This window comes from Aspergillus pseudoviridinutans, assembly GCF_018340605.1.
Source record: "Aspergillus pseudoviridinutans IFM 55266 DNA, scaffold_2, whole genome shotgun sequence".
Lineage (NCBI taxonomy): Eukaryota > Fungi > Ascomycota > Eurotiomycetes > Eurotiales > Aspergillaceae > Aspergillus > Aspergillus pseudoviridinutans.
The window spans coordinates 2,320,919-2,338,180 of record NW_025091282.1 but is presented as its reverse complement, the minus strand read 5'-3'; the positions used below and the strand labels follow the sequence as shown (position 1 = coordinate 2,338,180).

The following is a 17,262-nucleotide window of genomic DNA, read 5'->3' as shown; positions in this document are numbered from 1 at the left end:
TTCCATATGTCATGCACACATTATTGCCTCGAATTCCACTGCTGTGTCGAAATATTAAATGTCTCTTCGCAGATAGCATCTTACACCAGGTTCTCAGCTGCTCTCTCGACGTCACCATCTTGCCGTGTTGTCTTCTGAGCATCGTGCATATCAATCGGTGGGTGTTCCTCTGCCTCACTTGGGAATCTGGGGCACTTGAAGAATGCATGTCTGCGACTTCTTGCCGCCCAAGACCACCCTTCGCCTCGCATGATGGGGAGATGGTACATTCGAAACCCGATCCATGCAAATATAGCGCCCATGATGCTGCCGAACAGAATGTCAAAACCGTGATGACGATGGTCGAACCAGCGGGAAGCGGCAATAAAGCTGGCAACTGCAATAGGCACAGAGGCGATGACAAGCATATAGACCGGCGGGGCTGCTCCACGGTTTCGAATTGATCCATGTGTCTGGCCGATCGGATTTTGGTTCAACAAAGAGTGTCCCAGGTATGGAAATGCGATTGAGAACTTTGAACACAGCCATAAAGTCAAGTATGTCAAACCCGCAAAAGAAACTGCAAGATGTCAATATTTGTATACCCTCTGGATCAGACATCAGCCACTCACACGATGAATGTCCGCTGGGGAAGCTGGCAAATCCGTCATTTGTCAGTACGTCTGACTTGTTCTGGCATATCTTCCAAGTCACTAGTGTGGGCGCCCCCGGAAGCTTCTCTCCCAGGCCACTGACAGCATAAGTGGCTATATTCGAGAGATCCGGGTTGCAACGTGCAAGCATGTCGGGTCGTGGTTTGCCATATAAGTCCTTCAAGCCCTGGGTCGCCATCCATGCCCAGGCACAAGCGACCGCCAAGCCCATCCATCCTGCATTCCATTCCCATAGCTTGTATCGCCAGAGTGATGATCGAGACACATTCTGGTCTTTTGTGGACATAGGGATGAGCACGGCTGTGATCACAATAATGACAGCCGGAGCAATCAGAGCTACCACCACCAGGACAGCGGTTGAGATCGTTTCATGTTCTGAATACGGAAAGGAAATGCTTGGGTCGGTCAAGGAGAATTGTCTCTGGTTCGGTTTGACCTTGGAAAAGCCATATCCTATCACCGCAACGATGCTGTAAATATGTCAGTTCAGCGTGATTCCTATACACACAAGTGTTCGTCATGTTCAGTTCAGGGACGGTCATCATACACGATGAAGATCCAGTCCAGGATATAGGATAAAATTAAGCGCAACGGTATGTGGTTCAGTGCAGGCCGCATCCTGAAAGGGGTCTTGGACTGCGGATCTGACTGTAGGCTACGCAAGTATCTATTTTGTTGATGAGTTGAGCAAGATGATTATAATTTGCGCCTGAACGCTCTGATGGAATAATCGTGCCAAAGCGGTCACACGCGCATATGAGTAGTGAGAAGGGCGGCTTGAGCAAGGATAAAAGAATGGCATGGGGGGAGCTGCTGGGATTAAGAGTCCTTGGTATCTCTTAAGCAGCGGCTTGGGACTGCTGGCTGCGCCACGAAAAGCCAAGCGCCTTTCTTTGACGATCAATCAGCTTCTCCGGAGATGTCATCGATATCATTAAGGTTTGACTCGTCACAACCTATTGCTCTAGGCTACATCATTTCTTTGGTTAGTCTAATAATAATAATAATGTGTACACTCAAACCGACTCCTTTCCATCCAAATCAGTAAAGAAGTCCCGTCCAAAATCAGCACTACTATCATTAAAGCGTAGCTTCTTGTCGATGGCTTGAATCTTCTTCATATCTTCGTCACTCAAGTGAAAGTCGCCCTCAAGGTTGGCTTTGATTCGAGCTGGCGTCTTGGATTTCGGCAGTACCGAATGGCCCTGTGTGACACCCCAGGCTGAGTGTGCGATTCACGGTCAGTGAACGTCGTTTCCAGCTTGAATAGTCTGCAAGAGAACTTACCAAGAGCAACCTGTGCGGAGGTCTTATTATATTTCTTCCCGATTTCGGCCAATACCGGCTCGTCAATCAGCTTGCCAATCTTGACTTTCGAGGAGTAGATCTCGTTCTGGTTGCCAAAGGGAGAGTAATGGGTGACGTGGATGCCCTTTGATTTGTGCCAATCGACAAAGGAACGCTGCTGCAGCCAAGGATGACCTTCAAGCTGGTGTACGGCCGGCACGATCGAGGTGTTCTGGATCAAACGTTCCATCTCTGCCTTGGAGAAGTTTGAAACGCCAATGGCTTTGGTCTTGCCGGTAGACAGCAATTTCTCCATGGCTTTGTATGTCTGCGTCCATGCGATCAGTGACTTGGCGCATAGGTCCGATTTGATGGCAAGCATGTACATACGTCCACGATGTCAATGTCCTCCAGGACATACTTTCCATTTTCCTTGGGGAAGAGCTCATCGCCCCGTTTCCAAGCCACCGGCCAGTGCATCAAGTACAGGTCGACATAATCCAACTGCAAGTCGGCCAGGGAAGCATCGAGTGCTCCCTCGACATCGTCGGGGTGGTGCTTGTTGTTCCAGAGCTTGGTCGTTATAAAAAGCTGTTCTCGAGGCACACCACTCTTCTTGATTGCTCTTCCTACAGCTTTTTCGGTCGAGTATCTGTCCGACGTCAGAGAGAAACGACGCAAAGCCAAATCCACACCTACACTCTCGCCGTGTCAATATGGCGGTATCCTGCTTTGAGAGCTTCTGCGACGGCGTCTTCCTGGGCATGCTCGTCTTGCCAAGTTCCGAAGCCAATAGCGGGAATCTCCGCGCCAGTGTTGAGCTTGAATTTTGTCATTTTGTGGGCGATCTCCTGATCACTAACAAGGAACTATGTGTAATGAGGTCTCAATCCTAGCTGGCAAGTCTATGTCTAAGTAATAGGCTTTTCCTATGGGCAAAACCTCTACTTTATAATTGAGCGACGTCTGCAAGGCAGGAGATCGAAGCCGAGATCTTAAAGCAACGTCAGCTTGACGTACGAAGTCTGCCTTGTTGACCAGCTAACATCAGACCAGAATTCCCTGGCTTAATGCGGACGAATATGACGTCGTCTTGAGACAGACTGACGGCATAGAATAAGGATTTGTGGGCGGCATTTGTCGTTCACCGCAAGCGCTCTACATGTTGACTTGCCAGAGGTACTTAGAGAGGTAGAACCATTCTAGAAAGACTCTTTGAGTTATACCTTGAACAGCTACTCCAGCTCTTGGTTTAGCTTCTATTCAATTGGCATTGCAGGTGATTATCTGAACCGAAGCCAAAATCGTAGTACTCCACATTAATCTCAACGTCCAGGGCGTCGCTCATAGGGCAAAGAGCTCGGTCTCTTATTCAGATAGCTTCAGCAATCAAGGAGATAAATAATTCGCATAGTATAACTCAATTGCCATTAACCATTTCCTTGAAAGGGATCACATCTTATGAACGGTCTCCATACCGTGGTGTGGTGTTTGAACAGTTGTCAAACAGCACTTGTGGTACAGGCCGCTTACCGCACGCTAAAGCTTCTTCCTATAAAATTTCATCTCAACCCACAATATTTTTTCACCGACGATCATAGCTTGCAACCACAAGCCTGACAACGGACATGATGATTGTCCAATCTTGGATTTCTTGACCATTCTATTTGCAATGACTGGTAACATTTATGCTTCCCATTGATCACTTTTGCGTAGAAAAGGTAAGCTTGACATTGCTGTTTCCTCCTGAACACTATGGCCCTCTCCAGTGCATGATGAATTCCTTAACAGGAGTATCCACGTCCGAAAATTCATAAAGGACCTTTTAAAGTCTCTAGAATTACTCTGATTCTTTCCAACATGTCACTGGATGACCCATAGTCTTTCTCTTGCATAGCTTGCTGACGTTCCGTCTATCAGAATATCCTTGTCAAACTATGACTTGAKCATCTGGAAATATATCCCATCAATAATAGTAAAAGGTATGCCGACTTCTGATTTTCTTAACTTCTTTCCTTCATATTGAGTGATGACTCTACGACACGCTAAGGCATTCCTCAAACTTAATCACCATGTGGAATCTGTCTAAACTTAAGTTTCAGCCTTGTCTGACTACTTCAAATCATGCCTGAATTGTTCATCTCGTTCGATTGTTGTCCTCGATGACTAACGAGCTGTACAATAGGTAAATACCATCCGGTTCACTCCAAACTGCCTTGACAGCCCCTCGATGAAGATATCTTGAACGAACGGGCGGACAGATTGTGTACATCTTCCTCATCCATCAAAAGTAGAGCGTACAAACTCTGCGGGTGTTGTGAAGTTGTATCACTTGTTGAGATCTCGTCACCTGAGTTTTTTGCGGCTGTCTTCAGTTATCGTACATTTGGGCTTTCGGGCACGACTAACAAATTGTACTAGGTACTTTCTATTCTCCCCATCTCCCATCATTCGTCCGTGTATTCCTCAGTCAACTCTATATGATGAACACGTTATTCACACTGTTTGATCTGGGCGCTCACGCGTTCTGGAAATGAACATCTTACACAAAAATCTGATTTAATGAGGTTAGTACTGCGAGGCCCCCATTGCTCCAACATATGCTTACTTATCACAGCCTGACAATAGTTGACACTTCATCTCGCTTGCATCACACACGACTCGTCCTGGACAGACTTGCTGATTGTCCGAATCGTTATAGGAATACCTGAATCGTAGTGATTGCTAACGACGTCCTCTGCAGAGTGTGAGTGCTACCCCTGCTCTTTTGCCTTGGATGTTGTATGATGATCTCTTGATTCGCTGTGTTCTTACTGAATACATCTTGAAGAAAAACATCATTTCACCTTGGAGAACTGATACCTCGTCTTCTCCATTTATCAATCTTGGAAAGCTGGAAGTCACTTTGGCTAACTTATCCTTGCAGACAATTGCTTAGTTATAGGTCCTAGGGAAATGCAAATATTTTCAAAGCTTCTTTATAAAATCTTGAGAGTAAATCTCGCGTGATAAATGCAACGTACTCCTCACTCCATGAATAGACCATGTTTCTTGTGCCACCCTTCAATGCTGTCGTCGCCGTAGACATCATGCACAGATTTCTTGCCCTCGGGCCATCGTACCCAGGATGGCTTGGAGTTTGCCAAGACGCAGACCATCTCGTCAGGGACCGGCAACTCGGTGTCAATGGCAGATGCGAAAGGATGGATCAGCTCCGGCCAGTGATGGTCCCACAGCCAAAGCATAGTGCTGCAATTAGAGCAGAAGTTACGTTCAGATGAACATTTTGCCTCGTTGGGAGTGCCACGGTCCTTTACGGCGGTGTATTTCCTGCCTTTGTCAGACAAACGCTCGATCAATAGACCTAACAATCTATGTCAGGCATATCTAGGGTCAAAGCGCACTTGATGAGATCCTTCCCCTTGATGATTTTGAGGCTATCGGCGATGCCTCCCAAGTTGACGCTGCCGCTATAGCCACCAACCTTGCGGCAGATGCTGCATGCACAAAGCTGATAAGGAACAGGCGTTTGAGAATCGAGCGTAAATTCTACCCCACCGCACTGGCAGCTTCCTTCAAGTTTCCTGTGTCCACAGTATCAGTGGTCGCCGGTCTGATATGGACGGCAAGCGGGGTACGGATATGAACGCAGATGCAGTCTATCAATTTGTGGACTTACATAGGCATCCTGACAAGGTATATTCGTGATCGAAATGTGGAATTAACAGATCTTAGAGCTGGCTATCTTGAGGGAAGATATCTTGGACTACCTTAACAGTTGCTGAAGTCTGGGAACAACGTCATGTATATATATTCCGCATAATGTGGAGAATCCAAGCATAGCCATAGCCATACCTCCGAGACAATTCATGTAATGAGCAAACATACCAGATCAAGAACATTCTACCCAGACCAGTTAAAAGGCCGCAAAAAGGTCTCTTAAGAGGTCATAGCATCAACCTAAGCTCTCCCGTGCTGATGCGAATGTAGCCTTCTCGCGTCTCTGAATGGCTGATGCGATGATCTCACTTGTTTGGACTGTTTGCCCTGTTTGAGAACGGTCGGTTTCGGACTTAATTTTCAACATCTGACAGCTCAACTCCGTACAGCATTTACTCATTGGCTCTAATTCGTCCCTATTTCACAATATCGTTACTACTCACTGCCTGCCTGAGTCATTGCTCGTATAATCAACCACGATGAGTTTCGGAAGCCCTGGTGGTGGCGCAACCAATATCAAGCCTACTCCGTGAGTCCTATTTCCACTGCTCCGAATCCTTGAGTTATGCGCTTTGTGACCGGAGATAAGAGAGTAGCTAATCGGATCAACTAGTCCTGAGCGAGGGAGTTTTCCACTTGATCATGAAGGTAAATTCCACTGCCCCGTGTTGTTTTTGGAACCCAGCGGAGAAGACCACCGATCGGATCGTCCCAGCAACATACCAGATCTCGAGGGAATGACACATGCCATGAAATATTGCTACTGCGGATGGGGTAAGATCAAGGACTAAAAATTCTACAGGCGAATGCAAGCACCTTATTTCCGAGTATCTGAAATGTCTCAAGCTGAGGAGAGGTGTTAATGACGAAGAGTGCCGCAAGCTAGCCAAGGGATACCTGAGCTGTCGAATGGATAAGTATGTCTGCGCCGTGACAATGTTCATAATTTGGCCTGGCTAAGTCGCGATGCAAATCGCTAATCTCGCGAGAATGAGTGCTAATATCCTCGCTCGAGTAGGAACCTTATGGCGCCCGACGACTTCAAAAATCTGGGACTCGTATTTGAGAAAAAGGAAGCGCAAAACGACAAAACGGCTGGGCAGAATGCAGGGACAAAGTCATAGTACCGTTGGCGACTGAGGATGGGGAGTGTACGATATACTGGGCATGGGGATGAAGTCAGGAATATGAATGTCCCAGCTCTCACGACTATTGCGATATTGCACCTGGCGTTCTGGGGATTTACTCTATCTGTATATATTGGACATATGCATCTCTTGTATATCAACATGCAATTAATGGCCATGCTTGACCAATGCGTCCGTAGGGGTGGATCGATCTGCTCCCGTTCTGAACCAAGCCGTCGAATAAAAAGCGTACTTATACGCTGATCCTAATTGTCCTTTCAAGTGAACACTGTTTTGTCGATTTCGGACGATATAGATTGTCAGTGAAGAGGTTAGTTGCTATTCTTTAAAAGTTGATGCGGGGAAACTTTCGGTCTTATCCCGCGATCGACAACCCCAAACGACCGCTCCCAGCTTCCCAGTGAGCTCCAATTGGTTTGCGCTCAACCCTTTTTCCACAGAAAGCCACACAGGACTAATGGAATAACCACAGCTATCAAATGTCGTCAATTGCACGTCCACCTGATCCCTGCCTGGTCGCCATCATCTTAATCGTTCGCTCCCGTGCGGGCCCGCGCTTCGTGTTCCACTACCCTCCCAACCCACTCAGCGAGAATGGCTTKAGACCCGCGCGCAAGGAACGACGCACTTCGCGCTCGAAGAGCGGACAAGGATACAAGAGTAATGAATCAAGCTCCAGCGAGGAGAGTGGCTCCAGCTCCGACGACGAGGAGGAGGAGCACCAGCGCCAGCTCCAGAGCCAAAACCAGAGCCAGAGTCACCTCAGCGGGAGTGTGGTGTCGGGGCGACGGTCGAGTAACTTCGGCCTCGACGATCATGTCGCCATGTCCGTATCTCCCGGCGGAGATTCCCAACGCGCTGGGTCGATGGGATCCGGCCGGACGTCGTTTCGCAAACGAGGTGGCAATTCAGATGTCGAAGAGGATTCAGGCGCGGCGTCGGACAGGCAAGAGGATGGGTCGGGAGGAGCGGGTGGGCCGTATCGCCCACCGTGGGAGTCGCTTCTGGGACTTCCCGCCGATGTCTGGGAGAAGTTATTGAGTCCATCGCCTGCGTGGCATAAGCGCCGGTTCGAGGTCGGGATCAACGACCTGGCGTTCATTGGATGGCCGGTTTTTGTTCGCGAGGACGGGACATGGCGGAAACAGAGACGGAAGAAAAAGAAGAAGCGGCGCGCTGAGTGGGAAGGAGGCGAACTGGGCCATAACGAGAATGCAGAGGATGCGCCGGATGATGAGGACGGCGATGCTGGCGGCAACGCCAGCGGCGGTGGGCTGATGGCAGCCTCGACTGAGACATTGAGTCCCAAGCAGATGGCCTTCTCAGAGACCAAACGAGCGTCGGGATCTAGCAGCAAAGCGGCAAGGTCATCGGTTGACTGCGTGGACGGTGATGACAAGGATTCAATGACGATGTTCAACGTGGTCTTCGTGCTAGATCCTCCTTTACTGGAATACTCCATGCGCACTAGGGAGGTCTACGACAATATAATAAAGAAGTTCGCCAAAGCCTTGAAATGGGAGCAGGCCCGAACTGATTACGTCTGGAGAGAGGCCCAACATATTTCACATCTCAAAGAAAAAGCTAAAGAGAGGAGTGAGTCACCATGTTTAAGAACGTTCTCTGAGACGTCGGAATGCTGATGCTTCTTATGCAGGAACCTCCCTCAACACCCTATACACGGAGTTGATCAATCAATCGTCGCTCGCTAGGGCCATCTACACCGTCCACACTAGCATATCCGCATCCAAAATTGCATCTGTTCCGCTGAGTCCGGATGTTTCCATATCGCTTCAGATACCTCCTCTAACCTCAACACCTTATCTGCCTGGACCAACTGATAAAGCATATCCGGGTCTCTGGCTCACCACTGCTGACAGTGTCACCCCGGTGGAGGACCCTACTGCCGATGAAAATACCGCACCGCATCAGGTGCTAGCCAAACACTTTGCGCTGTTGTTGCTAGACAACGAGGCGGCAATTCTCAAGGACGTCGAAGCGTCTGGAGGTGCTCTGGCACCTGCTCTTGCTCACTATCTTCGGTGCTCCAAGCCAACGAAATCCTTTGCGCAGATATCCGCGTCGTCCGGTATACCCCTCTCGACCATACAGATGCTGGCCAGTCATCTTGTTTACTGGCGACGTGCACGCGCCATACCCCCGATTCACCAACGTGATACGTACATTGTATCTCCGAACTGTGACTTGAGCAAGCTGGAAATAGCCACTACTGCATATCAAGCAGCATTCCCAACCCTACCCAGCTTGCCCAAAATGCTTTCTGCCTTGAGCGGGACACCCAGACCATATGGAAGTTTTATCCCGAGCAAAGACCATAAGGAGACGTATTTTGCTATCTTGGCGTGGCTGCTACGAGGGGGTTGGGTGACTCAGCTTCGATCATTTGCAAGAGTCAAAGTCACTCCGGAGATAAAGATGGCCGTAGAAGTTGCTCTTCGTCGCGAAGAAGTGGACAAGTATCTGCGGAAAGGCAGATCTTTGGAGGCGCAGAAACCTGCCGGTGGCGAAGATGGGAACGAGGCGGATGAGAACGACGATGCTAGCTCGTCCTCGTCGTCATCGCTGGCAAGCCAGGGTAGTGGGGAAGAGACGCCAATGCCTGGGCATTACCAGCCGGAGAGCGACCTTCGTCTCTCACATTCCATGCTAGATCGAAACACGTCGCTGAGAACCTCGTCTTTGATCCTGTTCCCTCATCGCGCCTCACCGCTGGAGTCACGGTGGTTGGAACAGATTGTCTCCCGTTTTCCTGAGCACCCTCGATCCGCGGGCCGTCGTCGCCGGGGAGAAGGATCGAATGGCGCTGGAGGTGAGACAGACCCTGAGTATGCCGGCCTGAGCACTCCAATGAAGGATCTATGGCCGACGTATATCAAGTATTTCAATGGGCTTGACGCGCTGGAGAAGATCCCCGTACGCGAAGGTCTCAAGCGTAAGCTTGTGTGGCAGGTCCTCACACGCTTGGGCATGGTGACTTCTCCACAGTCTTCGATTGAACTAGATCCCAGGGAACAGGTGCTGGTTAGTGTAAGGCATTGGTGAGCAGTGGTACCGCCGAGAACGGACTTATGATCCTCGGCTCTTCTGCTATAATTGCACCTCACACAGGCCTTTAATAATTGTTTTCACAGAACTCTCTTGACATTTGAAGTGATTCCAGCAGTCTCTTAAATCAGCCTACCTTCAGTGTCAGGACCCTGTTGGTCTCACGTGAGATAAAATGCTATTCCACCACCGTAGCGTATCTTAGTTTGTCTGCCGTCGGAAATAACCAAGCTGTATTAACGGGCTTGGGCTCTGAGTCTCGGATAAATAAAAATACTACTACACGGAGACACTGAGACCCCGAAGAATTCCGACATCATTCACTCCATGGGTTGTTGGTGACGGCAGCATAATGCAGGCTCAGCCCTAATGGCAACGAACCATGCGGGCTGCTAAGAGCTAAGCGACTACTTTGCCATGTATCCGTTAGCGGCGTTACAGGTTACAAAATCAACCCATCCACGTTCTTCTCGAACAAATCCATGATGTGACTAGTAGGAATTAGGAATAGGTCTACCGCAATTTCATCCAAGCCGTCGAATTCTCCCACGGCACATGCCGGAATGCCATAATTCAGTATCTCACGTGAGATTGAAGATTGCATGTGTATTACAGAAGGAATGGAAGGGTCTCATTGTCACTTTCAGTCGACCTGCCCTGCAACTATACCCCGTAGAAGAGAAAGGCTGCGCATGAGACACGCACTGTATGAAGTATGCTTGCAATCTGATAGATGAGTCGAACTGTTCTGCAAGATGACCCGGTTCATCAACCTCAAACCGCGCCAGCCGTTACCCAAGCCAGGAAACTTTGATCCTACACCTGACGACCAGGGAGGCATGTGAATATATTATCTAGGGAGCAGCACGAAGACGGGACAGAGAAGTAGTTACGCTCTACTTGAGATTGATCAATGCCCATTTAAAACCTAGTGACTGAAAAGCAAGTCGCACGAGCATAGATATGATTTACCACCACGTTGTGTTTCTGGTAGGAGCTACCCCATGTAAAACAATGACCGTACACACCAACAGATGACCCCACCGATACATACCTAGAGGTATATCACCCCCTCCAGAGTCGAGAGGTATTAATGATTGAGGAAACTATCATCTTCATCGGTTCTTGTGAGTTATCCTTGTAAGGGTCAGTAAAGTTAGCTGGATGTGCTATTTTGCAAGTATATTATTGCCTGGATACCCTCGAATGGAATGAAGGCTTGGAAGTATCGTTGCAATGCGTTGCTTTTCACAAGCAATTGAAATAAGAGCTGTGTAATATATGACTCTCTGTAGAACTTCAGAAAGAAACAACGTTCATTTCTGTATTTGGAGCCTATCTACCCGTTCGGACATATAATGTAACAGAACCCACGGTCCTACAGTTCCAGTAGAGCTACAGGCTTGATTCTTCTTCTTGTTGTTGTTGTTGTATACCTCGTCTACCCACTCGATCTATTTTCGGATACGAAGGTATGTTGGCGCTGCGAGATAGACGTAAGGGAAGACGTTACTTGGTGATTGACTGTGCTTTGGATGATTGGATGGACGTAGAAGTCGAAAGGGAAATGTGCCTGGAGATCTGTAAAGTCCTCAGATTCCAAAGAGTACCTGACTGGAATCGTGGACGATAGTAAAGGGATTGACGTATAGCGTCGGTGCCTGCCAACAACACCTCATCTATCTGTTGGACATTATTGATACCTAATCCTCAGAAGGTCTTATGATTGTAAAACGACGCCCTTGTTGTATTTACTAATTTTGCAAAGGAGGGGTAGAGGGGCTGTATTTAGCTATCAGAAACCAGAGTAGTACCTTAGTACTTTGATAGGTAGTTAGCCCTTAAGGGTTGAGGTAATCATGTAGATTGTAAAAAGGCCTCAGGCCGTAAGGACACTCGTGAGAAACTTCCTTTCCCTCCAGCGCACTGTATGCAATGCAATACAAATGGAATAAAAACCTCAGGTGGAGAGCCGTCGGTTAGAATTACATAGAACTACGAGAGTATATATGGACGAATTCGTGAGTATACACGACCTGTGCTCTGCCTGGTTCATAAGGTAAGGTAGTAATACAAATATCAAAAATACCCACAGAAGCCCTGAAGTCCACTAAAAACCTCCCACTCTTCCTGACAAGCGTACGGCAACCGGGAGGAACCTTTTGATTTAATGGGATTATTTTGATTTCTACTCCGTACAGGCCGATGAAAGCCTAAGAGCTTTAGGCTTAGACGCGGGAAAAAAAAAGAAAAGACACAACTTTTTTTTTTTAACCCGTACCCTCTTTTTTCCCTCTGCACTTGCGGATTCCACAATAACGAATTAGGTTCTGTCTTTTTTCCTTACTACCTACCTATTACTCTCGCTCAGTCTTCGGCTCTTCCACACCCATCCGCTATTGGCAGTATTATTACTACTTTTTCGTTTTCCCTTTCCCTTCTTATTTCCCTTTCTCTTTTCTCTCTCGTTGTCTTCTACCCCCCTCCTCCCCTCTCTTCCCCTCACATCATCCTGGGACGTCCTAATTCCTTCAGTTCCCTCCACTCTCATCTTTTTTCTCGTCGCCCTCTTGGCGTCCGTGTTGCTGTTTGAGCTCGTGCTATCCGTCAGTGCGACTCTTCCATTCTTCCGAATTCCTCCTTCCCACAATCCTGCGGGCAAGGGCATATCGATCGGTTGAATCAACACAACCCTTTTTTTTTTTCATTACTCTCCAGTTATCTTGTTTGGCATTGTCCACCCAAGACCCTATTTAAAGCTGCTGTCGTCTCATTCTTCGAGTCCAGTAGGCCTTAGGAATCTCACTGCGTTGTCGTCTCCGCCACGTGCAAGTCGCGCTTTTCGGCTTCGCTACACCAGGGACAACACCGGACTTTCCCTCTTCGAAAACCAACGTGCCGTGCTGTCAGACTAGATTTCGATTCGCATTCGTGCCATCCGACTGCTTGAAGAGAACGTTTGAACGCACAGTTGGCTCTACGGACGGATTGGCTCTCGAAGCAGGAATTACGCGTAACAGAAAATAAGAAAGAACAATCAAGGTCCCCGCTCGTTTGAGGCTGAATACATCGGATCGCTACGAGACCTTTCCGTGATTGTCGTGGGACATTTTTGAATTCGTCGTCAAAGTTCCTTTCGCGTCCTCGTCATCAAGACAACATTTTCAACATCCATTCTCAATAGGACGTCGGTTAGCTATCACCGCAACGAAACCGCTCTCAACGATTCCATCGATGGTCTTCGCGTGATAGATCCTTCCTACCGAGATTAACGTTCTACACTATCGCCGGCTAGTGGTGTCTCACCGAGATCTGATTACCGGACAACGTATACAGGCTGCAGCTGAGGTTGGAGTGATCCAGTACCGGGAAGTTGCAGTTCGACGGGGTAGCAAGAGGGCAGAAGTCTGAATATTCTGACTGTCGTCCGTGTTGAAACTTTCTCGCCTTGAAATCGGCGCACAGATTTTCTCTTTCATCGGAGTTTTCCACCGAAGGTACCTGTTCTCTGGCAGAACACAAGAGGAGAACTTCACATTCTCACGGAGCAAAGAAATAGTCTGCCATTCTTCCGACATCTATTTCTTATTCTTTACTTTCCTTTCAGATTTCGAAAGTAGAAATGGCTGCTACATTTTCTTACGCTCAAGCAGCCAAGGGTGTCATTGCGACGCCATCGGCGGCAAACCCGGCCTCTACAGAGCCGAATAAGCCAGCTCTCAAGGCAGACGAGCAGAGCACAAACTCGAGTGTGCAGATGGAGCCAGAGACCTCGGCTCCCACAGCAGAGACATCTCAGGAAACAGAGAAGGCCGCTGCCAGTACCGACAAGGACTCGGAGAGCACAGCGACTGCTCCTTCTAAGACGAATCTTTCTGGGACGTCCTCACCTAGCGTGGGTCCTTCTTCCTCGTCCACAACACCAAAGGAAGAAGAGGGGTCGAATACACCCAATGGCACTTCCGAGTCCAACTGGGATAAGCAGTCCCAAGCTTCAGGAACAGATAAGCAGGGCAACGCCCAGGAGGCCAAGGATAAATCTAATGCTTCCGACAAGGACAAGAAAGTCCCTTTGAAGGAGCTGAAAGCAGCACCCTTACCTGCAGTTAACATTTGGCAGCAACGAAAGGAAGCTCAGGAAGCTAAGGCTAAAGCCACCGCGGCGCTCAAGTCCGCTCCCTCTGCTAAATCCAGTACATCGAAAACCGCATCTGTGGCCTCCTCGACATCAGGTGATAACCATCAGGAGCTGCCGAAAACCGCCCCCAAGAAGAAGGGAACGGACGCTACATCCGATGGTCCCAAGGACAAAAAGAGGGCCGACGGAGGCAAGGGACGGGATGAGAGTAAGTCTAAGATCCAGTCATTCGTGGTTATTAATCACGAATGTAATCGCTGTGGGATTCTGAATACCCGGAGGGCGAGCCCGCTTTAGTCCAAAAACGGCAAGCTAATCGTGATTCTGTAGATGGTTCCATCCCACCTGTGGGCGATGCCTCTTCGTGGCCTACTCCTCAAGTCGCACAAGGGGAAGAGAAGACAAAAGGCTCAGGAGAAGACTGAGAAGACTGAAAAAAGCCCTGTCATTCGGCCGCACGGCAAGGAGAAATGGATGCCCGTTCCTTATGTACCAACCGCTGTCTTCAACACACCTTTACCATCTTCTGCGCGCAGGGGTGGAAGAGCTGGGCGAGTCGGAAGGGATGGAGCTCGCAACGCCACTCATGGTACGCCTGGTTCTGACAAGGCAGCCTCGGGACAGACAGCCCAAGGTTCTACCGCTAAACAGAATGGCGTTGGAGACAGGGGAAGAAATGAGCCCAACTCCGCTCGCGCAAACTCTCTACCCGCCCCTTCCAAGCGCTCTAATAGCGTTGACGGTGGACTGACTGATTCCCGCAAAGGCACCCAAGCTGCTGACCGAAACCGTGCACCTAAGGGAACTGAAAATGTGAATGGATTGCCGGCTGGAAGACAAGGGGGTGGGAATGAGAATCTCCCACCACGACAGCGCGGCGATGCCAAGCCTTTTGCTAGAAACCACGATGCAGCCCACAAGGGCGGTGATAGCACCTCAAAGAGCTCACATCCCTCAGCCGACCCGCACACTGGCCCTCGCGCTAGCTCAACTCACGACCGCCGCTTTGAGAATGGGCCGAAGTCAGCGGACCTCACAGGTTTCCCCGGAGATCGCAAAGACAAGGACTTCTCTCGCGAATCCCGTGCTGACAGAGGCCGGGGCTCTCACCGCGGACGTGGAGGACATTCTGGCTTCACTGGCTCGCAAAACTCGCAATTCCCTAACAATCATATGGCGCACCACTCCTTCGTCCATCCCAAGTCCTTCGGATTCAATGAGCGTCAGCGATCTCATCATGGCCTTCCCAACGGCTCTCAACAAGGACATAGGATGTCTCTGAGATCGCCTTCTCTGCCGAACTCTGCTTCTATGTATGGCGTTTATCCTTTCCCCGCCGATATCAACACTATGTACGGTTATCAACCGATACCGGCTGGCCCAATGACTGCGGTTCCTTATCAACCGTACATGGAACCGTTCTCTCTCATGAGCATGATCTCGATGCAATTGTAAGTTGTGCCCAGATTCTTATCGTGTTGCTCTTGTGATTAGTGGCAGAAATTGATTCTGGCAGGGAATATTACTTTTCTGTCGACAATCTTTGCAAAGATCTATTCCTCCGCAAGCAGATGGACTCTCAGGGATTTGTGCCACTGTCCGTCATTGCTAGTTTCAAACGCGTCAAGACTCTCACCGAAGATTTTGAAATGCTGCGCCATGCCTGTCGTCAAGTGAGAAACATTGAGTATCAGACCGGCGAGGATGGCATTGATCGGTTGCGACCAAGAGAGAAATGGGAGCAATGGGTTCTTCCCGTCGAGCAGCGCGATCCTTCGGCTCAGAATGAGGGCCCATCCCTGTCAGCCGATGCCGGAAAGTTTGATGAGCAGAACCACGTCCACGAAACGACAAATGGTCTGCCGAACGGTAGCACCGAACCCCAGGTCTTGAAGACATCACTCTCTTCTACTGCGCCGGAATTCTCGCCGTCGAACCCAGTGATTACCCAGACTGAAATCGCAAATGTAAGGATTCCCATTGAATGACCGTCCCTTCTCAGACAATGAAGTTGAGAAGTTGATGGTCGTGGTGCGCAGGCCAAATCTCTCTTGCGCAGCACGGCCTCGGCTTCTTGACAATTTTTCCCCCTTGTTCAACAGATCTGTTGACACTCCTAGGACAGCGGGCGGACTAGCTCCCTTTAGAGAATCATCCCTCCCTCGTCCCACAGTTTCGACGGCAAATGACATTAGGTATACTTCACCCTTCGTGCTTCCAGTGGCGTCTTCTCCTCGTCCTCTTCGTCGTACTAATGGCGAAGCAGTCAACTCGTGAGTGATACGGCACACGATAGTCTTCACAAAGATCCTTCGTCGACACTGGGATGGAAAACAAGATATTCAACCCAGTTTCCTGCTGTCCTTCGATGATTTAGTCCACGAACCTTGCAGTGTTTTTCGAAAATGAGTTCTTTACGAACAAAAACTAACGCCCAATCAAGATGATGACCGCGAGATGGATGCCCTGTACCAATTCTGGTCACATTTCTTGGTTCCAAATTTCAATGCACAAATGTACAATGAATTTAAGAGTCTAGCGCTTGATGATCTCTCTTCCCGAAACGCCAGCAGCGGGTTCAACAGGCTCGTCCGGTTTTATGGTGCTCTTTTGTGGAGCAAAAGATCTTCCCTCAGGAGGTGGCCGAAGAACTCCTTGTTATATGTAGGAGTGAATTGTCTAGCCACCTGAGTGGGCACACGGCTTTTGACACTCTACGTTCGGCCTGGCATAGTCAAGCTTGTGACACAAGAAATCGCCTGAAAATCGACAGCCTTCTCGATGCTAGCTTGAGAGCCGAGCTGGAAAAGTGATTTTGTTATTCTTCCTTTTGCTTCTCCCGTCTTAACTTTTTCTTTTCTTTTTTTTTTTTTTTTCGTGCTTCTCTATCATGACTTGCATCACATCTCAGCTTCTGCATTCACGTTTTTTTGTGGCGAGTTCCCGCTAATCAATTCCCAAGACGAGATGGATACATATCATTCGGCATCTCGTCGCTTTGTCTTTCTTATTCAGATGCTCCTCTTCTTTTTGCTTCAGTCATGGGAGGGTTAAAAAACTTTTCGGAGTCCGGGCATGATTTACTGGGCAATATCACCTGTGTCTGATGCTTGCTTCTGCGGTGCGCCGAGCCTAAGCGATTTCCCACGGCCATAGAGTTTACTTCGACAACCTCTTCTTTTTCTTTTTCTTTCTCTCTGCTTTCTCTCTCCGCTGCGGTAACCTGTCCCTTGTCCAGCATACGAGTCTC

General features: G+C 48.9%; 5 protein-coding genes across 5 annotated transcripts; 2 read left to right on the top strand and 3 right to left on the bottom strand.

The window, feature by feature from the left end:
• Nucleotides 1–80: 80 nt before the first annotated feature.
• On the bottom strand, nt 81–1,271 carry Asppvi_002881 (phosphatase PAP2 family protein; the record flags this gene model as incomplete). The annotated part of the gene is made up of 3 exons (XM_043298860.1): nt 81–559; nt 612–1,123; nt 1,201–1,271. 3 exons carry the CDS (start codon nt 1,269–1,271, stop codon nt 81–83), a joined length of 1,062 nt encoding a protein of 353 aa, XP_043154795.1.
• Nucleotides 1,272–1,669: 398 nt separating this feature from the next.
• On the bottom strand, nt 1,670–2,776 carry Asppvi_002880 (aldo/keto reductase; the record flags this gene model as incomplete). The annotated part of the gene is made up of 4 exons (XM_043298859.1): nt 1,670–1,875; nt 1,941–2,268; nt 2,331–2,592; nt 2,640–2,776. 4 exons carry the CDS (start codon nt 2,774–2,776, stop codon nt 1,670–1,672), a joined length of 933 nt encoding a protein of 310 aa, XP_043154794.1.
• A 2,190-nt stretch (nt 2,777–4,966) lies between these two features.
• Nucleotides 4,967–5,627, bottom strand: Asppvi_002879 (GFA family protein; the record flags this gene model as incomplete). Its single annotated transcript, XM_043298858.1, has 3 exons — nt 4,967–5,270; nt 5,345–5,524; nt 5,620–5,627. 3 exons carry the CDS (start codon nt 5,625–5,627, stop codon nt 4,967–4,969), a joined length of 492 nt encoding a protein of 163 aa, XP_043154793.1.
• Nucleotides 5,628–7,287: 1,660 nt separating this feature from the next.
• Nucleotides 7,288–9,871, top strand: Asppvi_002878 (nitrogen permease regulator 3 family protein; the record flags this gene model as incomplete). Its single annotated transcript, XM_043298857.1, has 2 exons — nt 7,288–8,404; nt 8,466–9,871. The coding sequence occupies 2 exons, from the start codon at nt 7,288–7,290 to the stop codon at nt 9,869–9,871; spliced, it is 2,523 nt and encodes an 840-aa protein (XP_043154792.1).
• Nucleotides 9,872–13,496: 3,625 nt separating this feature from the next.
• On the top strand, nt 13,497–16,000 carry Asppvi_002877 (La domain family; the record flags this gene model as incomplete). The annotated part of the gene is made up of 3 exons (XM_043298856.1): nt 13,497–14,243; nt 14,343–15,463; nt 15,529–16,000. The coding sequence occupies 3 exons, from the start codon at nt 13,497–13,499 to the stop codon at nt 15,998–16,000; spliced, it is 2,340 nt and encodes a 779-aa protein (XP_043154791.1).
• Nucleotides 16,001–17,262: the final 1,262 nt, after the last annotated feature.